This window comes from Triplophysa dalaica, chromosome 15 (assembly GCF_015846415.1).
Source record: "Triplophysa dalaica isolate WHDGS20190420 chromosome 15, ASM1584641v1, whole genome shotgun sequence".
In the NCBI taxonomy this organism is placed as follows: domain Eukaryota; kingdom Metazoa; phylum Chordata; class Actinopteri; order Cypriniformes; family Nemacheilidae; genus Triplophysa; species Triplophysa dalaica.
In genome coordinates, this window is record NC_079556.1 from 4,234,643 (window position 1) to 4,262,637 (window position 27,995).

The following is a 27,995-nucleotide window of genomic DNA, read 5'->3' on the forward strand; positions in this document are numbered from 1 at the left end:
ACGTCACTGAACCAAGAGCCGAAGCGCAACTTCAGACTTCTGCGCGTCCAGTCCATTCATCTGCCGCTGCGTGTGGATGCGCGTCCGGAGAGAGTCACATCAACGCGCACAGGGACGATTCGTGATCAAATGAACATGAAATAACGAAAGAAGAGGAATTTATTTCTTTGCCAAACACTTTTTCTTTCGTTTTATCAGGGTCGAGTCCTGGCTTTTTTAAAATCACAATTCCTATTGCGACATCTCGTTAACCTTTCGACTTACTGCATGAATTTTACATTATGAGTTCGATATTTCTCCTAACGTGTTCTCCTATAAATGATTAGAACATCGTCGCCTTATCGTTCCCTTTTGGTTAACTTTTGACGACAGGAATATGGCCAAAAATATCACAGACGTCCCGAGAGATGATTTAAGTAGAATATCCGACGAAGAACTCCTCAAATGTAGCAAAGAAGATCTACTCAGGAGGCTCCGAAAAGCGGACAACGAGAAGATGAACTTGATGCTGGAGCACGGCAACATGATGAAGGACGTCAACCGGAGATTGCAAGTGCATCTCCACGAGATTCGGAGTTTGAAGGAGGTCAACCAGAAACTCCAGGAGGACAACCAGGAGCTCAGAGAACTCTGCTGCTTTTTGGATGACGATCGACAGAAAGGGAAAAAGCTTTCTAGGGAATGGCAGAGATTTGGCAGGTACACGGCCAGCGTCATGTGGAAGGAGGTTGGCATATTCCAGCAAAAGCTGAAAGATCTAGAGGTCGGACAGGAGAGTCTGTTGAGAGAGAATGCGGAGCTGAAGGAGATCATCGTCATGTTAGATGAGGAGAGGAACGGGGCTGGATCCAGGAGCTCTATAGACAGCCAGTCCAGTCTGACCAATTTGAATGGAGGTTCGGGTACCATGAGAGATGTTGGAGATGGGAGCAGTACATCCAGCACGGGGAGTGCTGGGAGTCCAGATCACCATCACAGTCATATGCTTAAACCTTCAGAGGGCAAGATGGTTTCTTTAAGAAGGTCTATGGATGACCTGTCCACTAACCATCTGCTTAGAACCATACCCAATGGACTCAATGGTAAGCTCAATCACATTTTTGTTTATTACAGAAACGGGAAGAATAATAGTTGATAATGTGCTTGAAATTCTGGAAAAAAAGTGTATGTGTTTCAAGTTGTACATCACGCATGCACTACAGTCGAGTAAGATGCAGTTATTGAGACTTGGTTTCCATTAAAACACATTTTATGCATGAGGTTTACTTCATAATATATTACATGGCTAACAACTTATCCAAACAGGCTGACTTCACAAAAGCTATTGCACCAATTGCCTTAGCCCGTCAACTCAGATCTAATAGGGATTTAATGCTCTTGCCTTGCAGCCTTGGTGCACACTGTAACTTCTGTCAATAGACCGTAAAACAGTTCATTCAGAGAACAGTAATTCTGACACATAGAAGTGGCTGAGAAACCAAAGCACACAAAAACAGATATGTAATTAAATGAAGTATTACTAAATTTATATCAGTTATTCATAAATTGCACAGAACTGAAGTACTACACACGTAATGCAGGGATTAGAGTAAGTAGTTGGTGATTGTTTTGTTGGCGACCTTTCTTGGGATTTTAATGGTTGTTGTGGAATTTGTCGGCAGTTTTTTATGTTCTTATTATTTTGTGCCATTTTAACCTGGGATCTTAGAGATGTCATGTTTGCCACCATCAGATACAACATTATGTGTCATTTAAATGACAATTAATTTGGTTGTTATCATTTTCATTCTTAGATTTATGTTCCATTGCAGTTTAATCCAGTCTTTGAATTCAGATTTATTTCATTTTATGAGCTTTAATTGTTATGTATAACTTGCTCGTAGATTCTGTTCAACATTGTGGTCTAACTAGTGGTCCGAATTCATTTTTCCCATTAATAAATCAGACAACAAACAAGTTTTGCGATAGAAGAAAATATTATTCCTATTTTGTCATTCACGTAGCTTTACGTACGGAATGACATTATATGTATATTATGCACTGTAGGTCTCTTTCTCCCGCTGCATGTCAACTGATGGTTTCAGTTTCATCAGCATTCACATGACTTTAATACTGTGTCTGACATTCTTACAAGTGGTGAATGTGAAAAAGTAATTTAATGTGATGTGTAATCGACACATCGGCAAGATAGTTTAGTGTGATGTAAGTACGTTGATTGTTATTAATCAGAAAGCGATGCTTTGTCAGCAGTCTTGTGGCGTTTGTCCATCGCCTGCCAGGCCTCTTTTATATTGTTGTTCCAAGTTTGTCTGCCAAACCACAACTCCAGCCCTAACCTTTCTCCCGTCATGACCCATCATAATACCACTATCTGTCACGTGTGTAGAAAGAGTACAGTTGTCTTTTTTGCAGTTTCTTGCGTTCTTATAATTGAGCGGTGGCTTCTGATTGTTCAGCTTAGCTTCACGGGATATTTTTATTGTCCTGTTTCACAAGTTTCTGTAAACTTGAATTTCTGTCAACTTACTCTTATATATAAAAACACCCCTCTGATCCTAAGAATGACGTCTTGTTCCATACAGTTTGTGTTATGGAGGTAAAGGATCAAATCGTGCTGCAGGATGAGAGATGTAAGTTTGCTTTATTAGTTTTTGCACCGGGCAGGTTCATCATGTTCTTTTACCTTTCTAAGTGATCAGACTTATGATTTTTAATTGGCAGATGGTAAAATGACCAAAACAGTCCCGTATGTTCAAAGACGCGGGAATCCTGGTATCGTGCAAGCTGTTTTTCCACGGCAAAGTAGTAATGTTTTACTAATGGAAAACTGTGATGACTCATGAGAGTTTCTTTTAATTGTTACATGAACTGAACAAAAACAAAAAAGTAATTGTTATTTGAGTGCCGCTTTCAAATGGCAAGTTTATTTCTCATTCTTTAAAACAAAGTGCATTTTAATAAAAACATCCTTGTTTTATCTTTTTCCAAATCACTGCAATATCAAGCTTCTTGAGTTTATTTCACCTCATCGCTTTTCTGTTCTTTAGTTTAGCATCCTCATAGGGTTAACCTAAATGAACTCCTGACTCCTAGACCACATATCTGTCCCTTTGAGGGGCAAAAGTGCTTCTGCTTTGAATAGGCCCCCCAGCAAGCAACCAGCGGACTGAAGGTTTAGTGGCCGGGGTCGAGATTCTGTTACAGAGTTCAGATAACGCTCCACCCGGCTTCTTCCCACGGCCGGAGTGAAAAGAGCTTCAGTTGCCCCTATTCAAAACCCTCCATCAGGTCTTTAGAGCCCCTCTGTGCCTGTCAAAGCTACAGATGTCTGGCTTGTCATAAAGTGGATCCCAGTTTACAACTGAACCTTTCAGCGCGGAGGTCACACCTCTGACAGAGATCCTTTAAAAGAAAAACTCATTTATGAATAGAAATATAATGAATACATTTCAGTTTGTTAAATTATACAGTATATTGTTCAAAGTTTTCTATCGATGGTGAGAATATGTAACTCCCTCCCTGTGTCTTGTTAGACGGTGTAGTCTGTAAGATCATAATAATGGAATTGTTCTCCTGGGAATTTCCTTAGTGTGCCAAATGTAGGATAATGCCGGCACTCCTTTTAATTCCCTGCGTCAATTCTTGTTCGTCATGCTTTCACATGGTAACCAAGTAGCAAAGTTCAAAGCGTTACACATTATACGGCATTTTTGCAACAGCCAGCCACAGGTTTAGGCGTCTGTGCCATGGTCTGCGCCGTCTTGAGCTGTTGGAGCAAGGCATTGTTCTTTTTAAAAACAAACAGCAGTGGAGAGCGCCTCCCAGGCAGCTCAGACCTGAAGGAGGGGGTCTTTGGTTCTGCTGAATTGGATGTTTACCATGTTATTGCTTGTTCCCCGCTGCTTGTCGTTGCCTCATAAAGAAAATAATAATCTCACGCATGCGAGTCCCTGAGATGCGGTTGTGTTAGATGAAGTTTTAAATGGGCCTGTAATTGGGGTGTCCCAATTTTATCCTCTGGCATTACAAAATGGTCTCCTGGGACCGGTGATTTACGACTGAGATGAAGAGGGTCTTTAGTGGTGTTTTAACAAAATGTTATGGGTTCTTTTTGGTTGTCTAAAACCTCTGAATAGCACCCTGGTGATAAAAACAGCATGTGCTGGTTTTGCTGGTCTAAGTTAAAGGTTTAGTTCATCCAGAAATGAAAATTCGACGTTTATTCACCCTCAAGTCGTTCCAAACCTGTATTCATTTCTTTGTTCACCCAAAAGAAGATATTTGGAACCAAATACTTCTGGGGCACTATTGACTACCATAGTAGTTTTTTCCCTACTATGATAGTCAATAGTGGCCCAGAACTGTTTGGTTACAAACATTCTTCTAAATATATTTCTTTGTGATCAGGAGAACAACACATTTTATACAAGTTTGGAACACATTTGGGGGGGATGTGAACTATCCCTTTAACGTGACAGGTCTGTTAGCTGGTTTTTGATGAGTTTAGTGTACCTCAAATAAAGAAGCTCTATATATTTACATGGCATGTTTATATTTTTCTTTTAGGCTAAACAGGTCATTTATAGTAAAATGTAAATGGGATGAGAATTATAAATGAATTGGCTATATTTTAAGTAAGACTGGTTTAGTGGTCTATCAGCAGACGAGTCATATAGTTGTGTATACAGTACTGTGGTTTTGTGGTTGTTGCTGTGATTCGATGCAGTGTTGTGTTGAATGTGCTGAGAACGGTCTATGGAAAGCGACGACTCGGCTCGCACACACAACATCAGTGATGATGTTTACTTGCGGAGAATCCTTTCAATAAACTCCCTAATCAGATTCTAAGGGTTAATGAATGCAATTACACATCATTCCCTGTGTCACTCCAGTCTGTAGCACAATGTTGGCTGATGGATAAAGACAAACAAGACATTCCTGGAAATAACATATGTCTGCTCTGAATTAAACTGAGAGATTACAGTAAAAACTTTGTTCTATCAAGAAACATAAAAATGTCTTCAAAACATGAGGAAGATCCTTTGATGGATACAGAGTTTTGCCTCAATAAAGAAATGTAGACTGCATTGTGTTTGGTTGAATAGTTTTTGTATATAGAAATATGGAGACATGCAACAATGGCCTTTGATGTTGTTGACGTCAAACTTTTAGCTCCTGGCATCTAGAGAAACAATAATGTATGTGCATGAGATTTGATACTGTACTGTATATCTTCAGGGCACACAGTAAAAGATTTGGTGCAAAATATCACCCTTTGTGTTTCACGGATTAAGTGTAAACAGTGAATATTTCTTGTTGTTTTTTAAAGTCATTTTGAACGTTTGTTCCCATAATTCTGACAAGGCATTTACGTTCTTTTGACATGTTCTCTTATATAGGTATAAAAAAATGTAAAAAATGCCCCCCTGCGTATTTTAAAACAGTCGCCTGTCAGGAGTTTCAACATTCCTTGACAACAATAGTGGAAGTTTCACATTGTTAGTGCGGGAATACCGCTGAAGGGCTGATGTATTTAGGAGACAGAAACAAGCCATCAGCTGTTGATGAACTGGTTAACCCCGTCAAACGATCGAACAGATGTAATGAAGGTACATACATTTACACATGACTACATAAGTCTGACTTTTCTGCCCACTGAAGCCTGCCTGTATAAACAAAATATTTCTTAAAGTGTTTTTTTTCATCGGTTCTGTGCTTCCCAAATTTGCCTTTCTAATGTTCACCCCACCCTGCTGTCCCATATGGAAAATATGAAGGCAGTGGATGGAAAGGGGGTCACAGCGCGGGTGGCAGCACTGGTTTTGCTCAGAGCTCGGGGGTGGTTGTGGAACGCCATAGCAACAGTAATTATTAGCTGGTTGATTGATCCTGCAGAGATGGAGGGGAGCAGCGCTGTTTTTATTCAGAGATAGTGGGTCAGGACAGTCGAGAGCACCCGTGGTGAGATGTGTTTGGGTTTCCAGAGCACAGAAGGGGGAATGCAGCCAACCTGTGGCATTTGAAGAGATTTACTTATATTTAAAAGATCAAAAGGGATAGGTCAGATTTACGTTTGCATTGCATTATTTTCTTATTCAGCGAATGCTTTTATCCAAAAGGATAAAGTAATTTGCCATTAGAGCCATGTGTTCACAATAATGTAATTTAATCAGTATCTATACACCCTTATGTTGTTCAAAATAAAGTTAAGCCTCTTGTCTATTTAAAGTAAGTATGTGGTTTGCTCTAAAACTGACTAAAACAAAGCACAAAAATGCTTTTTTACTTGATTTTTAAAGCTTTACAATAGCTTTTAGTTTGGAAAAGACAAATATACATTATTAATGCTTGCGCATTTTTACAATGTATATAGTTCACTTTTTAAAGGTTAAAGAAATGTGGCTGCACATTATGTTTATTGGCTGAGGTTTTGATGCTCCACGAAACTAAACATTTTTTTTTGTTTAAAGTTACCTGAGGATGAGTAAACAATACTGTAACAGAACCTTTGAGCGAACGGGTCTCTTTAAAGGGATAGTTCATCCAAAAATGAATGATCTTTCATAAACTACTCACCCTCAGGTTGTTTCAGAACTGTATAAATGTCTTTGTTCCAATGAACACAGAGAAAGATATTTGGAAGAATGCTGTTTTCAGTTCTATACATCTGGGACATCACCTACTACCACAGTAGGAAAAAACACATTTGACTACCATTAAATTCTTCCTACTATGGTAGTCAATGATGTCCCGGAACTGAAAATTACTAACATTCTTCCAAATATCTTTCTTTTGCGTTCATCGGAACAAAGTAATTTATTCCGGTATAAAATTTCATGAGCGTGAGTAAATGATGACAGAATTTTCATTTTTGGAAGAACCATCCCTTTAAGATATCAAATATTTCCATTGGTAATAGCTCGGAATGCTTATGTTTCTCTAATGGAGCCACTTTTCCATGCCAACTATGAAATAGGTCAGTGTTGTCCTGAGAGCAGCCTGCGTTCTAAAGCGCTCATTGATTTCAATAGTTAGCTCAGCTTTCAGCCCTGTTGAACTGATCTTGTTGACTCAATTTCCTTGTCTTGGCTTGTTACCGCTGGAGGAAACGAGCCGAGCGTGAATGATTCCGGTCGGATGAGTCCTATGAGTTTTTAAATAATGGTTTCCCAAACAGTGTATTTATTCCTTTTTGTTGTAACACACATATTGTGCAACTACAGTTACATTTAATTTACATTTATACGTAGTGATACCCTACAGTTTATACTTTATTTGTTTGGACATTCATTGGCAACATAGTTTGCGAAAAAAAATATTAATGCTAACTTGCAGCTTCTTGTCTTTGTGTAGCACTCATCTTTTCTTTGCTGAAATGTCTCATCCTGTTTTCGCAGATTATTTAAATTCACACCATAGCACGAATGTTGACAGAGCAGATAATCTCACCAGGTTTTAACTCTTCTGGGGAAGTCTTGACCTTTTTCATTCTTATATTTCTGTGTTGTGACTCTATTTGAGACGTTAGGGGGTAAAAAGACTGTTGGACCCCTGCCACTGTCTGGAGGGGGTGGGAGGTTGTGCGCCCTGTGTCCGGCTGGGCCATCTGTCCGACTGTATTGTTCAAAGCACAAAGGGACAAGAGTCCTTCAAAGTCCAGTCATTGAATAGAGTCATAACGTCACCCTGTTAGGGTCTCAGAGCTCTTAACTGTGGCATGGAGCATCTTCAATCTTGTTCTTGACTTCCTGTTGCATTCCTTTTTTTTATTATGTCTCTATTCCACTATCTCATTTGTTTCTCCACTGTGTCTGATGGAAGATTAGTTCTGAAGTTTATCGCACCTTTTATCTTTAAAATACAGTATTTCTTCCATGGAAGCTAATAGGAAAGGATTTGAGGTTTGGCAGGTTATAGCAATAATAATAGTGCTTGAATATCTTATTTGAGACCGCACGTTTCTGAGACTGTAAGAGTTGCTTATGAGCACTATTTATTAATAGCACATATTAAAGCTTTTATAAACTCGACATGGTGAGGACTACAGCCTCCAGACCCATGGCCTCCCAGACCCAAATATTTTATTGATTCATGGCCATCTGAGAATAAGTCGTTTTATACACCACGCAAGCGTATATTAGTATTGTTTGCTCAGATGCTTTAGGTCTGATAGGACGTTTGGACGCGGAACCCGATGGTGTGTGATGTCAGACTGAAAAAACAGATGAAGTCATTGGAAATGACAGTCATTAGCACAGCTGTCCTTGAGGATTTTTACTATACAGTACATTGATATCCCACACTGAATGTAGTCCAGATGAACGAGTTGTAAAGTAGTGTTTAGAAGGATTTATCTGAGGGTGGGGCACCTGAGATTTCTCACATGCCAGTTTGAATTACAGATCCTAACCTTGAGGGCGATATTTCATACTTTGTGGAAGGGAAAATAGCACATGTTACATGTATATGTTGCCTCTATGTCATTCTTGTCTTTGTTACTTCCATTTTTTTATTGTAATGGGAGTATATTTGTTTACATGAAGATTGTTGAGATGTTATTTCCTGTAGCTCAGTGGTAAGAGCATTGCATTAACAACGCAAGGTTATGGGTTCGATCCCAGGGGTTTGCAAATACATATGTTAAAGCAATGTAAGTTGCTTTGGCTAAAAGCGTCTGCCAAATGTAAATGTTCTCTGTTGAACAGTGTTTTTATGGTTTCATCGTTGTTAAGTTGCCAGATACAGTTTAACTTGTGGAAAGTTAAATGTTTCAAACCACAACGATCTGTCATAGCCATTCAGGTGAAAGCGCGGTTTGTCGCAGTTTCGCTTTGAAGGAAAAGCTCACCCCAAAATAAAAAAAACATCCTTATGTCATTCCAAACCTGTGTGACTCTTTTTCTTCTGTGGAACACAAAAGAAGATATTTTGAGAAAGGTCTTAATGGTTTTGTGTCCATACAATGTTCTTTATTAGCTTCAAAATATCTTCTTGTGTATTCCTCAGAAGAAAGTCACACAGGATTGGAATGACATGAGGGTGCATAAATGGCGAAAGAATTTAAATTTGTGTGTACTATCCCTACAAGTGTTTATTTTTTAAACTAATTCCCTACTTATCCTTCAGCAAACACTTTGTCATATTGAGGAAGAAGGACTCAAATCCATATCAGCTGTTGTTTACAGTGTGCTCTGTAATATAAAATGCCACCTTAAATATAGGTGTGACCCGTTTGCCCATCATGTGATTATCCAATATAGAGTTCAGGCAAACAGTGAGTCACGCAGACATATAAATCATGCGTAAAGCTCAGATTAAAATTTCACACTGTCATTTTGCCTATATATTGAAGTAATGCGATAATGCTTTTTCTTGTAGCGCAAGTAGAACGGCAGTCCGTTCATGCTTAATGCATATGTATTAAGTGTGTGTGTGAGTGTGTGTTTTCTAAGTATGTGTGTGAAAGACTTCGAGTGAAAAGAAGAGAGCTATTGAAAGAAGGACAGAGAAAGGGAAAGCTCATTTGGCAGAGGCTGGAGGTGTAATAACTAAAGCAGCGTCAGGCCCTTTAGTCAAACAGTGGGGCTTGTTGCTAGGATACATTCTTATCAATACCTTGGTATGCAGTTTATCTTCCCCACGCGTTTCTCGGATCCGCGCTCCGTCACCCGCTTATTCAGTGCTCTATTTTTGAATCGAGCAAAGTCTCGACTGCATCAGGCTGGGAGACCCAAAAATACCTCTTCTGACTCTGATGCTTACAATACAGCCGTGGAAAAATGTCAACGTTTCAAAACTATTTTCGTTTTTTCTGAATTTACTATTTATAGGCGTGTGTTTAGGATCATTTGTGTTGAACAACTAACAACACTTTTCCCATATTTCAAATAAAAGTTATTCTTCATGTGATTACCTCCATTTTTATCACGTCTTGTCATGCTGTCAGTCATTGCTGTGTGATGACTAAATGTCTCTCCTGAGGTTTGATTTTATTGAAATTCAACAGACACCGGACTGGAATGGCCACAATACATCTAGATATGCTGATTAAAGGAAAATTCTGAACTTATCCACGGCTGTAAAAAATGTTTTAAAGATAAACATATGGCTGAATCATGATTACTCACCATGATCTTTATCAAGCTTATATCACCGTCGAGATTCTTTAAAACACAGTTGGTTTCACACACATCTAACTGGACTTGAACTTTACCTTCATATTTTCATAAGGCGTGTTCGGCAGCTTATGTGTAGTACTGTATGTCCAGACACAGTTTAACATGTAAAACACGAATGAGGGTTATAAACCATTATGTCACTGAAAGTAGTGCAAATAGAAACGCAAATAAAACTACTGTAAAAAACAAACAGTTCTTTAAAGTCTATCTGGAAGAAAATAACACCACATTGTTACACCACAAATAACATTGTTCTTTGGGATCATGATGAAGAAGACAAAAGAGAGGAACGATTTAGTTCATGCAAGCAGCCAGGTAACATACTAACATGCTATTCCTACAGGACTGTAGCATGCGGTACGTATAAATCGCATAGTATGCATATTTTCTGTATGCATGGAATCCCTAGACGGCACGCATTTGCTCAAATGTGCAGTGTACTGCAAAATTTTGAGCACATTGGGTGCACGGCACTGAACCTAATTTATCCATTTACAAACTACTGTTATTTCTGTTTCACACATTTTCTGTTCACATGCAGTGTGTTCATACTCCGTTCTGAGCTCCATTCACAGTCATGGGAAACAAGGTGTCAGCAGATCTTGTGATGGCACCTCCCCAGAGTGCTGTCTGGAGACAGGTTCTGCTTTTCTTCACCACCATTAAGACCTTTCCTTCCCTGTGGGAATATAAAAACCTTTACTTGAATGACCGCTGGAATAGATAAGCCAATAATATGGTACATACAGACTAGGCACATTTATTGTTATGCATTTTTTCAAAGTCGATAGCAAAACTCGTGGTAACAATTAGCAGGAGGTAAACAGACGTTGCAATCGGCACACAGCATGATTCACTGTTATGAGTTCGGTTAACCAAACAGAAGACTTCTAGGCAATTTACACGTCTTTAAAAAGACAAACATTGAGTTTGAGATGGAGAGAGGGCGAAACACTAAGACTTGAGCGAGGGAGATGGAGAGACATTCAGTGGGACAGTGAGCATATGCTCCTCTGCTAATCTACAGATTTTAAGCTATAAGATGATTATAGTATTCAGAGCCTGCTGGAAAAACGCAGTGGGGAAAATGGCTCTAGTCCATCTGAAACCACTTGGCAACTGTTCATTTAAATTGACTTCTGTACTCCTACAATGAAGAACTCATCAATTTGAAGCTCAGCACAGTAGGCAGGGGAGTCTTTAATAAGCTGCTTAATGGTTATGTATTGTGTTTGGCATTATTTTTGTTGCCCGCTGTTTTCTAATGGAGTTTTGCTTTTTCTACCAGTGGGACATGATATTCTTTAGTCTAGAAACGAGTGATTTATCATTTAATGATTTTGCATTACGATACTAAAAATAGGACCACGGTTTAAAAAAGGGGACAATTGTGTGTGTGTTTGTGGGTAGATGTGATATTTTTTTCCGGTGTTTGATTCCTCAAAATGGAAGGATGCAATTACAAATTAATGTTTTAAGGCAGTGGTTCTCAAACTGGGGGCCGCGGCCCCCGGGGTGCCCCAAGATGGATCCAGGGGGCCACAGTGTGGGATGTTTTGATATATAGACATTTCAACATCTGCAATTAAACAACAGAAAAATAAGACCCCCATCCAAAGAAGTGTATAATTGAATAGGTTTTTGGTTTAATACATTTTTTTGGGGTGGACACTTAGCGATGGACCCTACTCAAAGGGGCCAAACTATGAAAACTTTTTAGAAAATGTATATGTAAATGAGAAGCACAGTTTAAGGCTCTGTTTACATCAAGAAATGACAATAAAGTTTTAAAGATACAGATGAACAATGTCACTTGGATTACTTTCAGATGGATTTTTGTCTATATAATGAACAGCCAATTAAAATCCATTTACATTTAAAGGGCTTGCATATTTAAAAGCTTAAAAAGTTACGAATTTTTTAAATTTTATACAATGTTATAGTTCATTGGTGTAGAGGCTTAGCTAATTGTAGGTTATCATTTTTTATGTGAAAGGGGCTTAAAGGTATAGTTTTGGTAATATTTAGAATTAAAAATAGATTTTTTAATACTTTTTATGCTTAGTTATGGGTTTGTTTGACATATGAACAATAGTGAATACGAGCAAAGATAGTAAAAATACTTAATCATTGTGAAAAACATAACTTTTTTCATCATTTACATCAGTTCTTTTCTATAAAGTTTTTGTATCTCTTCCCATCTGTGGTTATTAAGAATGCACGGGCCGTCATGTAGCACTGCTGTATTCTTGATTTTCTCAACCGAGCATCTAAGGATGTGTGTTGTTCACGAGGGCCGCGGTGTGGTTGTCAAGGCAAGCGTGCATGTTGTTTGTCCAAGCGGTGGGGGGCAGTGACTCACGTCCTTGTTGCTGTGTGATGTCCCCTGCACAGATTACATGTGACGTCAACGTTTCCTCACGTGCGGACGGACACATGAACGCTTTTCCTCTCTTTCCTCTATCCTCCTTGCGCATTTGTATTGTCATTTCTCGCTATTTTTTAGCTTTCGCCCCTCATGCCCCCCTCTTCTGCCTGCTACTGGCAGTTTAGACTGCGGAACCCATTGAGGTTACAGGAAAAGCATTTGTTGACATTCAAGTGCACCCGCCACTTCATGCATGCACACACTCTCTCTCTCACTCACTGACACACATGTACAGAAAGCATCTTGTGTTTCCTCAGATATTATACAGTCCTAGCTGGTATGTCCTAATCATAGTTTGATAACCTATTTGTGTGACTAAAGACTTAGTAAACTGAAGAGCTGAATGCATGAATGGATGGATGGTTTAAAACAATGATTTCCCTATCAAGTTTTTACATTTCGCTTCCTTATTCCTGGAATTGTCCTGATAATAAGGTAATAAATAATAAACTTTTTGGAAGCTAAGTCACACAGGCATTGAACTCAAATGTAACACTGTTTATGTTGTTATGCAATGTGCCTTGACAGAATTAGTCTGGACATGGCATTACTGTAGTTTCATTTCTGTCATTGTATCTCACGTCAGGGGCGTCTCCGTAACAGCAACGCTGCAGACGTGCCCTCGAGCACGGGACAGGAGCCTGTTTCATAACACAGTTAATGAGTGAAATCAGCACATCTCGTGTTAATGTGTGAGCTCCGCTACCTGCTGAGCTTGCGCAATCTGAACCGCATACCTGCTCCAGAGCTTCCTGACACTGTCTCCTGGTGCCAAGGTTGTTTCACAGGAAGCAGACCGGTTAAATGATTGCCCTAGAGAGGGAATCGCTTCGTACGTTGCTGTAGTTTGGTCGGCCTCATTGACTAGATGTCTTTTTAATTCTATTCTTTATTTTTAAAAAGAGATAGGAAGCGTTTTCTCAGAATCTTATCTCATTTATGGCCGAGGTGTGGTGAGTTATGTAGTTTATTAGACCTACAGAACACAGTGTCTCTAGTTAAAGATTATCTGGTCAGAAGGACACACGCTTCATAGATAATGTGATGTCATCTCTTTTAAGATTTACATGCAGTAGCCCTAAAGCAACATGTAAAAAAAGTTTGAATGACATTTCGGAAAAACATTTAGCAGCCTGTTAACTGTCACCCGTTCCGTATACGGGACATCTAAATTTGAATCAATGTTGTGCATGTAATTTCTAATCGAATCATGACAAACTATATATAATTGGAAAGATCTAAGACTATAGAATGCAGATTTTTTAAATAATTTATGTAGGGAGAGTAATTGATTCTCTTTTACTAAGAGTGTGCTTAGACTTTTTGTTATTTTTTTGCGACCCGTATTTTTTTAATGGATTTTTAAATCAAAGAAAAACATAAACCTTTTTTATTGATTTTTTACAATAAACCTAACAGCATACCTTTAATTTTTTTATATGTTTGTGTGATTTTATTTATTTATCAATAATCAGCTACTTTTCTTTTCTTAAACGAGACCAACCGTAAGTCTGTCTTCCAAAGAATTCATGAGTTACCGCCATTTTAGTTCCAACATGCGTATTCATTTGTAGGCTCAAAAAGTATAGATGGTTTCAGCAGCAACATATAAAAACGTCATTTGTGGTCCAAACTTAACTTCTGGTAGTTTTAATTAAGTAAAAAAATCATATAAATTAATATTAATGTAAATTAAACTCAGACTAGTAAACTTTGGGCCATTCGCGTCTGTATTTGTCTCCTGATGACTCGTGCTGCAAGGAATCATGTTCTCATTGCGGGGTGAACTTTATCCAGGCCCCTGAATATAAACCCTCATCAGGTTTCATGGGGAAATGCTTAACACCAGCAAGATAGTCCCGAGTGGTGCGGAACAATGCTGTACTGTTTGGCCAGCTCCACTTTCACATCTTGCAGTAATTGAAATCATTCCTGGGCCTTCGTCCTACCAAAGCTTATTTCTCTATGCTGCTCGGGGACTGCGCAACCAGGGAGGGTGGGTGGAGTGTATTTGTTATTATAGAGTTACTTTATGTATGAATTGAATCTGGGGTCAACGGGAAAGGCTAATGAGCTTTTTATGAATTCCAGAAGTCAACCTACCTGGGTGGCACGTCAAAACCAAGGATTACAAAAGCAGAAATGCCCGGTCCACACCCGGTAGAGTTACCGTAATAGCTTTATTGTTAACAGACAACACAAGTCTATGACTTACATGACTTATGTAACCAATGTGTGCTGGAGATCAAAGTCCTTGCAGAGTAATCTGCCATTGAGGTCCGCTTGGTCATTGCACGCTAATGTTTTTTTTTCCAAGCATTAAGAAGTTTCTTGGCAGCTGGAATCTGTCACTTGGCCAATGTTTTCATTGATAGTTACTCTGTTTTCTATGAAAGGAAGATTTATTTTTTTGTATTGGTCCTAAATCCGTAGATAGAGGTGGGGAATGACAACATGTTGAAAAAATGTAGGGCAACAGAACTAACAATGTGGCCATTGACCGCAAAAACCCATCAGTTTATGGATTAACCACTTAACCACTGCACCGTGTTGTTTATTGTAAAACGGGTAAAAACGACAAGTGCAAGTGTGTCACTATCATGACAGGATCAAACAAGACAGACGGGACACTTTCTCTAAGGCTATACATCACCGTGTCTCTTCAATTAAGTTGAGTGCTCCCTAAGACGAGAGCGGCAATGCCAGCACGATTGCGCACAGATCTTGCGTCAGCGACCGACGCTGCTTTGTTTTAAAATGACACAGTATGACAGCTTGTTGGAGTTGAATTTTAAGTTGCGTGCTCCGGAGAACGCTTTGTCGCTGAGGATGTTGCTGAGATCCGCGCTAGCATGTGCCTCTAGAGGCGGGCGGGGCTCTCACGCCTGTCAAATTCCGTCAGATAACCTGGAGGAGTGTATTTTTATCCTTTCATGTCTTTATGTCTGTAAGCAGGTACGCGTGCGTAAAAGAGGCTAGTTCCTTTTATAATCCTCTTGGTTTCCTGCGATCAAGAATGGCCAGACGTTTGCACAGTTCGTGGCTAACTCTCGACCTTGATAATGGTTGTATTCGTATCGGGGCGTGTACCTCATTCCTGCGGGTTAGCTAACAAAACCCTAGTGAGAGGGGTGTAGAAAAGTATTTCTCTCACACTTACAAAGAGTTTCTGCTGTATTGCAGACCTGGGGAGATGAAAGACTGTGTCCGGCTGTGAATGGAGCCGAAGGGAGTGTAATGATCCGCTCGTGCCCCCGTCACCGGTTGGGAACGCTAGAGCTGGATCGAAGGAGGGTGGCTTGGGGGGGATACATGGCAGAACCGGCCAGGCTTTGCAGACAGTTTCTCTAATCAGCTTGGCTGTGTGTCAGGTGATTTACTGTAGTCAGATTAAAGGTTTTCGGGGAAGGTAAAGAGGATTAGATAGGCAGGACCTCTGCTTACTGCTCCGGCCCATTACGGTCCGTATTCATGTATCCTTCCCACATGAAGTTATTTTCGAGTGGCTTTTACGTTACTGCCTGCAGGCTTTGTTTTTGAAAATAAGAGATGAAGGTGAAACAAAAGTGCCGTTTGTTTGTCATTAGGGGCATCAGATTTATTGTTAGCATGTTGGAGGCTGCAGTGTCACCTGGTGGTGAGAAAGGTTTTCAAACATCAATCTCACAGGATTGGATAATATAAAATGTTGTGGGAAAGCATGAGATGGTTTATCCAGTGGACAATGAGGACTGGTGACCCTTTGTGGTTTATTGGTTTTGGAGTCAAAGAGCACAGAAGAGTAAGCTTTAAATCTTGCTTCAAAGGTTCAGGGTTCATCCTTGTCTGATGCTCTCAGTTGGATGCCCGCTATACGCTTCTTGTGAGGGTATGAGAGTGAAACAGGTGTGGCAATTAGTTTAACTGAGAAGGAAGACGTTGAAAGAAAAATGAAGCAAGAGATTTTGATGATTATTTGAGCTGATATCATCGAAGGCCCTCTTGACATTATCTGTCAGCACATATCACTCATTCTTCATGCCATTCTTATGCCACACTGTGTGTTTGTGTACGTGAGGGCACGCATGCCTCCAAACACCTATTCTTTTTAGGCTTATCACATTGATATTGCCATGTTTTTCTTGGAATTTGTACTACTTTAAACTTCTTCTTCTTCATTATATACTATGCACGAATTTAAAAACGAAGAAACTTTTGCGATTGACTACAAGCTCTCTGGAATGCTTATACTTTATTGGCTAGTTCATTTTGGTATAATTGCTTATAAACTGTGTGCAGTTGTCTGTAGGTTTCCCATGCAAACACTGTGTATTACTATATACAGTAGAACTAATTTTGTATCTCTTATTAGCGATGCTCCGATACCATTTTTTACCGTACCGATATTTTTTTCTGGTACTCGCCGATACCAATACCGGTGCCTGTATTTTTTGGTGAGGTGGCAATTTTCCAAGCACAACAGACTGAAACTAATAACTCTGCCTCAAAACTGTTATGAAGAAAGACATTTTTTTGTGCTTGTCACAAACTTTTAAAGCACAAATTTCAGTCAGTTCTGCCAGTTATGTCACGTGAGGTATCGGTGTATCTATATGAGTACGAGTACTTGAGCTTGGTATCGGTGCATACCTATTTCTTATATCGCTGCCTGGTCTTTTTCATCTCACAAAATAAAAGAGTTTCCTATTTATTAATATGTTTATATTCTTCTATTTGGGGGGTTGTTGTATTTTTAAGAGATATTTAGAGTTTGGCAATGTCAAAGTCAGAGTAGATACCCACTAGAATGTCTTCAGGATAGCACCCTCCAACACCAAGAGGTTATGAAAGGAATGCTGGGAATGCATCCTATCACACAGATGGGGGTTTCTCTAGTAATGTCTTTGTAGCCTTATTCATTGGCTTTTATCACAAAGACCTGAAATCCATTTTAGGCGTGCTGTCTAGTTTCTATGACGTACAGTGCGGTTTAGACAAAGATGGGATGGTTTAAATACAAGCAGCTTTTCTAAATTCTTTATTGTCTTAATGATCTTTAAAAGTATGATATCGGCTTTTGTGCGATTGTGTAGGAGAACTGTACTAAATGTTCCTCCTTTACAAAGGAGTTCTTTTGCTTTGACAGATGTCTTTTATTTAACTCAATGTAGTTGCAGTGCATTCTGGGAAGCGGTATTGTATGTCAGAGCCTAATAGAAAACAGCACGATTTTGACTCAGATTCCAGGATCACCTAATAACGTTTGGAGTAACTGCACTGTGAAATGGTTTTGAATGCATATGTTTGGAACGATTCATACCGTACAGGACCGTAAAAATCATATAGAGTAAAAATCTGAGACCATTATAAATGTATTTCATTTTAACGGTATACATGATCACATTCACATCGATCAAGTCATAAATAAAAGGAACGTGCGAATATATCTTATATAGATTTAATGCAATTTTTTTAATAAATTCCTATTTCTTCATTTGCACAGATTCGTCTGCAAACTACATCCGCCAGCTTGAGACTAAAGTCCGGATTTTAGAGGATGACAACAAACAGCTATTATCCCAGGTGAGAGTTGAGGGGGGTAACTTTGTAATCCTCTGGTAATTTTTCAGTTTAAAGAGTACGAAAAACATGCATATTCTTGCTTAAAAATGCTTGATAAAAAAAGTAAATCTGCTTCACTTTCAACATGTCAAACATTTTTGATGCAATCATCTACAGAATTTTTCATGGATGTACGTGTTGGCCATTTGTTGCAATGCAGCAATTTATTAAATGTGCTTTTAAATGGATTTTAATAAAGAGCTGAATTTTTAAAACATGATCTCCAGTGCACCTTACACAGCACATCATCAGCAGTAGATTAAGAATAAAAAATGAACGAGGATTTATAGGAGCAGAGCTCATATTGGCGCCATATGGAGGCCGTATTCACTTTAACCATTTGTGTGTATCAAAAGTACAAGGTTTTGAACTTTGGTGCACGGCACATAAAATTCATCAGTCAAATAACAGAAGTTAAGAAAGTCATAGAAAGTCAATATATACAGCAAATTTAGTAGACCTAAAGTATAACTGAACGAATCCCAAAGCTTAATCCCAAAACGAGTCTCGGATTTTATGTTATTATTATTTACCTTTGAAGAAAATGATCTTTGAGACCGGAAGATCTGTCACTAATAATATTCTGTGTCATACAGACTTCATCCCCATTTTCTCAGTCCAGCTCAATAGACAGAGATATAAAACTGGCAAAGCTGTCATTCATTGCAGCGTTGCTGTCTGTTGAATTGCATATGCCAGTCTTTGATATGCTAATGTTATTTCTTCATATTATATTGTTCTTTCTCTGATGATGGATTGAGTCTCGCTTTTATGACCTCAAAAGATGAGCGTGAGGGAATTCTTTATACAAATATCTCATGCACCCATATTGCATGCCATGACTGTCTGGAGATAAAGGGTATGATTGTGTCTAATAACCTTCAAAAATAGCTGATCAAAGGCAATTTTCTTGTTACCGAAGGCAATAACTTAGTATAGTTTTTTGGCTGAAGGATATGGCAGATGGGAGTAAATGACAATGGTTTAGTGATTTTGCAATGACACTGTCACTCGCTTCCCAAGCAGGTTGTAAATGGCATAGTGAAGGCTTGCAGTTGTGTTTTGCCGTATAACGTTTCCTTTGGTCCTAAAAGGAAAAGAATGTTCTTACCTGAAAGCGACTTAAAAGCATGCCAAAGATCTCATTCTTGGGGTCAAACCTGTGTTCAATTTCGCATGCTCGGTAAAACATTGTCAGCCGAAGGGAATGCATTTCATTGGAACCTTTAGTGTGTCTTTTGGATTGAGGTAAAGCCTGAGACGTTTTTCTGCTGCCCTTCACACTAACTATGATTTTTGGTCCGGCGGACGATGAAACACATAGACGTTTAGTGAGGGACTTATCTATAGATCAAAATATGGGATATTAAAAAACACATAGCAACTGCCTGTAACACCTTATCAAGCACCTTTCATTGCCTAACAAACTATACTATATTAACAGGAAGCTGCGGGTGGAAATTTAGGTTTGGCTGTAGACATTTTTGCGTTCGCTACAAGAACATTTATGTCACACGAACACAGGAGCAAAACTTTTGTAACGGTCCATTTTCCAAAAGGGTCATTACCTTGTTTGCCTCCGGTAATCCCTCTGAATAGAACAACACAGACTGTTTGCACAGCAATGAACTGAGAAGAAAGGATGAATGTACTGGAAGTCCACACAGATGTGTAACTGTAAAGGAAGGAAATTCATTCATCTTCCACTTCATGTCTGTGTTAGATTGAAATGTGGAAGAACTTTCAAGTGGTCTTCTTTTGTTTAGAAGGTGTTTTATGGCACCTGACAATGAAATATTTAGAGGTTAGAGTTTTGAGGACAGGTGTCTTCTAAGGTCATTATTTATGAAGCGTGTCTGACTTTACCGCAGGTCCAGAATGTTCCGCTTTGCTGTCTTTTATCTTTGCCCCTTCTCAAATCACAAGTTAGGAAATGATCTACCATTTCGTCGTCCCATATCCATTTGTCATTTGCAGACATTTTTGTCAAGGATTGTCAGCATCATGATGTCAGATATGTTGAATGCAGCAAATTCGGCATCATTCGTTGAGATCTACATAGCGATTGTTTTTCCATGTTCGTGTCGGTAATGTTGAAGGAATCTCTGAGGTAATTTCTTTGATGTCTGAAGAGTAACATCACCTAAGTCCAAAGCTGTTTTATTGTTGCTGGTTTATGTTCTTCTGATCAAAAGGGGTTTGCCAAAGGATCTGCCTTGTATTAACATTTTTATTAGTTTGGGTTTCTAAGGGAAGCATCGATATTGCTTTTGCCTAGGATAAGGGATTTAAGGAAATTACCGATACCTCAAGCTGTGTTAAAAGGAACCGTGGTAATACTTTTATAATGGGCAATATAAAAACAACCTGGCAACCGCATAGCAACCATTTATATTGTCTTCATAAAATCATATTTTATTGTGTTACTATTACTGTAAGATGATTGTCGTACAGATACCTTATTTGACCAGATAAGGAAAGCTAAATGAGTTGGGTTAGTATCACTATGGTTAATGTATTTTACCTTTAGTTTTTTGCAGTAGGCCTATGTTTTTGCTCAATTTAAAACAAAATATATATACATGTTTTCCCTTCACAGCAGGGGAACATCGCAGATCTGAAGACGCTTCGGAAAGGGCTTTCCCTGTACCACTCAGAGTCCCAGCTCACCTCGCTGTCCCAGTATCAGGACACGTTACAGAACGTACGTATTCCTAAAGGAAATTTCATGTCTTTCATTGCTGGCCTGACCTGACCTCATTATTTTGTATCGAAGCCTTAAACCTAAACCAGGATTTTTTAGTTTAAGCAGATTTAAAGCAGATTTCATTCAAACAATAATTAGGCATTGAGATTCAAGCTCTTTCTATAGAACGCTGAACTGCTGCGCAAACAGCTGCCAAGTGAGAATTGACCACAAGAGCCAAAGAGCTTAATAATGTCAATAACCGGGTTTAGGATTGCCTGATGTTTGAGAGGATCTGTAACAGCGGCACGCTAGATACTTTTACCCATTTTTTGATCATGTAAACTATTTTTTATTAGCAAATAAATTTGAACTTCAAACACGTTTATGCTCAAGGTTTGAAATGTATTCATTGCAGCGCGATAAAAACTGCGTGTTGAAAATATTTTCATGTGTTGAACAAAGGCCAAATAAACAATCCGCTTGTCATCGGTTTGGTCATCATTGAACAGATGTCTCTGAACCCATCTTTAGAAGAAAATTTTAATTTAATTGTACTTTTATTGAAAAATTATTGATTTCGTTATTTTCTCAATAAGTGATTTGTTAAAATATAATTGTATTAATGATCATTTATTAAATTAATACAAATTGTGCACCACTACCAGTAGATATCTCTTTTCCTCTTCCCGTTCCTTTTTTTCCCTTTTATGATATCATCAGCATCATCATCTCCTCAGGAAAGGTCATCCACAGTCTGTCGGTTGGCAGCGTTCTGCTTTTGCTAATAAGCCATGACAGGAAAAAGCAGCACAACTGTTCCACTTGAGCATGAGGGGCAGCCTCCACAGGAAGGAGAAATCAATTAAAGAGCGGCACGGGTGTCTTCCTCAGAGGCTACAGGCCTTATTTTAACTTGCGGTCCGCATTGTAACAGAGAGGCTACATGCTCATTGCTTCATTAGCATGGCTTTGAACTTTCACTGCGGGCGCTAAATTATGCAACAGCGTGCGGCTGAAACAATAATGGGGTGCGCAGAGGCGAAAGAATAGATAGAACGTATCGGTTGGCGTTGTTGGGTTACCTGAGAAGGCTCAGAATGGCTTTGCAGAGTTACGGGAGGAGCCACTCACATCAACTTTTTTAATTTGGTGCATTTCAGACATTAAGATTTAAGAACACATTTTTTGGTTTGTGGACTGATTATAGGATTTTTTTGGTTTTAGGCTGAATATCAGATTCTACTACAGTTTAATAAGGTGATCAATGTGCTTTGTGGATTAAAATAGATGATGAATTCACATTTGAAGCCTCTCTAGAATACCCGGTATTGATCTGGGATTTATTCAGGCCATTGAATGTCTTATTTATTACATTTGGCTGTATTGACTGCTGCAGTGCAGATTTACACTGCACAGATCTCTTCACCACTTTTATGACAGCAACGGATTGTGTGACACAAACACACTTTTCCATGTTTTATAGGGACATTCCATAGACTTCCATGGATTTTATATATCAGGCTTATGATATTTTCTATCCCCTAAACCAAACACTCACACAGACCTTTCTTGTTACATGGGTAATAAATATAATTTTGTATAATTTACTAGCTGTTTCCCTTATGGGGACCTAAAATAATGTCCCCACGAGGTCAAAATCAATTGGTAACCAGTAGACATTTGGTCCCCACACCATGATGAATACTAGTACAAACACACACACACATGAATGTAAAAAAAAGACTAAGTGCACTTTAAGTCACTTAAGATAATTGCATCTGCCATATGTGCCAACAACTTCTCTGCTCTATAGATATTGGCAACAATTTATGCGATGGCAAAACATTCCATTCAGAAGAAATTATGGGACTCCTGGCTTTCTCTAAACAGGTTTGAGTCAAATCCACGACAGTAGGCCGTACTCGGTTCAGTCCGTCCCACGTGAAGTCCCCATGGCTCCGGTCCACAATAAGCAGGCTGGCAACTGCAAGTGGACATCATAGTCGTGTTCTCCCAGGCCAAAAGCGAGTCGCAGCATCTAACCATGAGTCTGCTCCCAACCCCAGTGTTGAAATGCCAGCTCAATTGTTGTGGATTTAACGGTAGAGCGGGACTCAAAAGGCTGTTTCTAAACAGGGGGCTCGAGAGACCCTGCGCACTGAAAGGGCTCTTTGTTAATGTGTACCCATGAAGGGGTACCAGCAGAGATGAGTTATAATGAGATGCTTTAACACGTTTCGAGCCTGGGTTGACTCAGAGAAATAGCTGATGCTTTTTTCCCAGCATTCAGTGCAGTTCTGGTAATCGGAGATAGCGGCATGAGCAATAGTGATGGTTGACAATGATGAATGTCTGTTTGTGTGTGTGTGTTTTGTGTGCGTTTTGGGTCAAGTCAGATGTGTGTGACCTGGAATGATAATTTTGTCCAAAAAAAATCTGATATGAGTGTTTGGTATTGTATATATACAGTACACTCCTACGTATTTATACACTCTACTGTCAAACATTTAGGTTGATTTACACGTTAAAGGTCCAGGTGAAAAATCTTTGGAGGATCAATTAACAGAAATTCGATATAATAAACATAACTACAGTATGTCTTCAGTAGTGTATGAAGATCTTACATAATGAAGCGTTATGTTTTTATTACATCAGAATTCAATCTACATACACTGCGTGTCCCCTTACATGGAGTTCACTGTGTTGTTTCTACAGTTGCTCAAAACAGACAAACTTCTCTACAGAGTGCATTTCGTAAATATGATATCTCGAAATGTTATCGAAAATGTGACAACATGCATGCCTTTGTCAGTTGCTGTAGTGCTTCAAAAGGAAGGGGTGGAGTGGGCCATTGGTTGTAATTCACAGCTTTACCACTAGATGCCGCAAAAATCACCACAATGCTCCTTTAAAAATAGGTTATTGTATTAGCTAACATGAACAATGAGCTCTACAGCATTTATTAATTTTATGTAAGTGTTAAATTAGTTAATGCAAAGTAATCGAACATGAGCTATTGTATTGACATTACCATTAACAACTTACTTTAAAAATAATGGAGTAAAAAAATCAAAACTTTTATATTTTAGCATCTGTGACATTTCGCTTAGACAATTTTTTTATACAAATGATATACAACTAATGACTTAAACTGTGTCAGATGAACCCTCATGCTCATGAACCCTGCTTGTTTTGTGTCTTTCTGTCTGTAGGGCTCTACACGGATGCCCGGAAGTGATCTGCCATCCCCTGTCACAGGATACCTGCCCGCATCACATAAACCTGAGGCTGTTGTACATGCCATGAAAGTAAGATTCAGATGCACGTTTCATTTAGCATTTTAAGACAAGCCTTTCACAGCAACTACTTTAGTTTGGAACTCCTGCAGTGTTTACATGTATCTCTATGTGTGGCTGATAGGGAGACTGCCACCTAGAGGATTCTTTGTGACGGTGGTTATCTGGTTATCTGCTTAGTAGTGTACACAGTGTAAATAGGAGAAGCAGGCTGAACTGAATCACTATCCCAAGCATATTACTTAGCTCTCTGTTTATTTGTTTTGCAGGTATTGGAGGTCCACGAGAACCTGGATAGGAAAATCCCAGAGGAATATGAGGAGGATCTCAGTGAGAAAGAGAAAGCAATTGTTAGGGAGATGTGTAATGTGAGTCAACCTTCTTCTATCTGCCTCTTTCCTTGACCAATTCCTTTTCCCATAATAATACATTTGAAGCATACATAAACAGGACTTACATGTATAGTGATGAATCGTAGTTAAGATTTTTAGCAATACATAGTAATAGACTTCAATTAGTAATTAGAATTAGAAATTTTCTGGGGTCAGTTGTCCAGAGTAGAGCTTTTCTGACTAACAAAGTCTTTAATTTCTGTACAATATGCATCAGACGATTCACAAGCTCCTCGTCCATTTATACAGCCCTGATAAACAGCAGGGGCTGTAAGTTTATGCACTCACCCCCAAGTTTGTTTGCTTGTCAATTTGTATAATTACCATGGCTTTGATGGAGGACAATGTTTCAGTGTTTCGCAACAGAGACCCACTTTCAGGCTATTTTAATGAGAGGCCTTGGCGAACGACCCCGAAGTGTTTACCTCACAGTTGTCTATGCAATTAAAATAACTATCACTTAAAACAGTGCAGCCCCTTGATAGGCACGGAGGTCCCCGGACCTGTTCTCTGTTCCCGCACGTACCTCCTTTTCCACCGAAATGGTGGTGTCTTGACCGGGTGATCTGCAAAGCTCTCACAACCGGCTTGTGTTTCCATCAGCTTGAGACCTGAATGACGTAACCGAACAAAGTGCTTTGCAGAAATGGTGTTTTGTTCAAACTGAATTCAGCGTCTTGATATCACGAATGGCTCCTTATATTATATGGTCAAAATCATTGCAATCACTCAAAACCTGTATATTTGTAAGTGAAAGACAGACAGAGAAAATCTAAAGTGGCTGGAGTTTGCGAGAAACAAGTTATTTTATTTAGCCTCATCACAAGCTGGTTTTCAATCATCTGCGGATGGTTCCAGATCAGTCTGTTTTACCAGCAAGTGCTTGCTTTCTTTTTACATCATAAATTGCCTTTAATCCCACCCTTACCCCCATCAGAGGATGTATGATGTTATGAGTTGTTGTGTAACCGTGTGTCTCTGTGTGTTCAGGTGGTCTGGCGTAAGCTCGGTGACGCTACCGGATCGAAACCCTCCATCCGTCAACATCTCTCTGGGAACCAGTTCAAAGGCCCTGTGTAGCTCACTGTCAATGACCAGCAGGGCCGTGAACAAACAAACAAATCTGTGAATACTAGGAGAGGAACAGACGGGCAATTTTGGGATTATACAGAAGAACTTTGCATCTTCTGCCAGCTCCTCTCAGCCCACGGCATTCTGTTGAGACGTTTCATTCCAGGACTGGTAGAATATAATAAAAGTCTCACAATTAGCACAAGTTAATCGATTTATTTATCTGCATACCATTTAAGTATTCAGAAAAGGCAGCTTAGTGGATTTGTTTATTCCCGCTGTAGAAAGAAAGCACACAGCGCTTAGATGAAATGCTTCATGGAATCACTTCTACATAATCGAACCATTACACTCCTAAATCGGCCACTCATATTATGAATGTTAATATCAGAGGATTAATCTATGTAATTACCAACACAGCTGCAAAATAAGTCTTAAAGTAGTTGCAAATAATATTTGCTCAGGTTCTAGACATGTACTCCAACACTTTTAATACAAATAAATTCTGTATCCTGAAGACAGCCAGAGGCTATGTACTGTGTAACTATGAACGGTGTAAATGGCAGATACTAATAATCTTAAAATTCAGTCATTTTGTTCAGACTGTTCAATATAAATTCCAGGTCACAAAGTTGCAAGTAATACTACTTGATGTACTTTAAGATTCTGATTGACAATCATGTGTTATACTTTCTATGCCCTCCTTTGTGTTTTTGTAGTCTGATAAACGTAAGCAAATGAAGTAAAAGTTCTTAATGTTCGAGTTGTCTGAACATCAAAAGGTGTCACAATACAATGCTTTTGAGTGTAAATGAGATCTTATACATCCCTTCCTACAGTACTGCTAAATATGTATGAGGTGTACAGGATAAAGTGCTGTATTAGAAGAACTGGAACTGTTTGTACCTTTTTTGTACAATTTTAAGTTCTGGATACTTGATAGGTGCAATAGATCAACTCTGCAAATACTGTGCAATCTTTCATACTGAGTGTGGAAGTATTGCGAGCTGTCAGTTTAGTCTGGAATATCAATACAATATTTCAAAATGCATCAAGTATATGACTTTAGCACATGCATTTTTAATGAAGTACAGTAGTCGGTATGTCACATAATTACATTTTCTCTACCCTTTTACCCAGCGTAACATTTAACACTGAAGCAGACCATATGCACAAGACAATTCATTTCGAGGTTTTCATTATTAATAATACATTTCTGCTTATTTTTAGTTATATGTAAAATGTCTAATGCTCTTTCATAGACTTCATGAGACCACCAGGCAGCATCGTTTTGTGTACCTTTATGTAAATGAGATATAGCAGTTTTCTGTGTATAAGATCTCCATACAAGTTTTATGAACAGAAGGTTTCTAGTTAAATCCGAATGCAGTAAATGATGCTTCTTTAAGTTTTCTGTGTTATTCAGATGTATTATCTATGTAAATGAGAACTGCCTCAAAAGATACTTGCTGCATTCACACAAATGCTCTTTCTTTAAAAATCAGTGACCCAATAAGCCATACTTTTTATTGTCTGTTAAAATAAAAGCGTTTCCTGAGCTTTGCAGGAATCCTCAATCAATCAAGTTATTGTTATATTAATGTTGAATTTTTTTCAATTGTATATAAGAGCACAGTGCTGGATTGAAATCACATTCGTTTTGGATGGTTTTGTTCACCCTGGATGCAGCAGGTGGCTTTTGGTGTGGTGTGTTAACTTGTCCTTCATTTAAGTGAACAAAATGAGCAGCAAACATTTGAAAAAGGAAATAAATAGGCATTTACGTGTAGACCTTTTATAATTGTGTATTTGCATATTGACTAATGATAAGGATACCTAATGAATTTAGGAGGGTAAAAACGTGTGTTCTGTAAGTGAGACGGTGTGTATCGTCTAAAATGATGCTGTATTTCATGTACACAATACCTTGATAGTGGGTAGACTCGTTCATGAAAACTATTTTTGAAAAATGAAGTGTCCTTTACAAACAGATCTAACCCACACAACTACTGACTTTTTATATTTGCTCATTTTAAAGCACAAACGAATCTGAAATGCTGATACTTTCCTCTTATTTTTTCAAATGCACTGCTTCTTTTGTGAATGAGGATTCGATGTTTAAATTGTTTATAAATGTATATGTTCTGTTAAGCTTGTCTGTATGTGAAACGCATGAAATTGTATTCTAGGACATACAATTCAGTGCTCTGTAAATAAGTTACTGTAGAATACCTGTAATAAGCATGGTTATATATTTTAATAAGCTGTATGTAGCCGAGAATTGACCTGTATTTTAGCAGATAAATAAATTGCAAATAACCCTCTTGTAGATTTGAAAAG

General features: G+C 38.7%; 1 protein-coding gene across 1 annotated transcript; it reads left to right on the top strand.

Annotated features, from left to right (window-relative positions):
• Positions 1-29: 29 nt before the first annotated feature.
• Positions 30-27,979, top strand: ccdc85ca (coiled-coil domain containing 85C, a). The gene is made up of 6 exons (XM_056768454.1): positions 30-1,082; positions 18,089-18,168; positions 20,807-20,911; positions 24,109-24,204; positions 24,462-24,560; positions 25,575-27,979. The coding sequence occupies exons 1-6, from the start codon at positions 377-379 to the stop codon at positions 25,662-25,664; spliced, it is 1,176 nt and encodes a 391-aa protein (XP_056624432.1). The 5' UTR covers positions 30-376; the 3' UTR covers positions 25,665-27,979.
• The last annotated feature ends 16 nt before the right edge of the window (positions 27,980-27,995 follow it).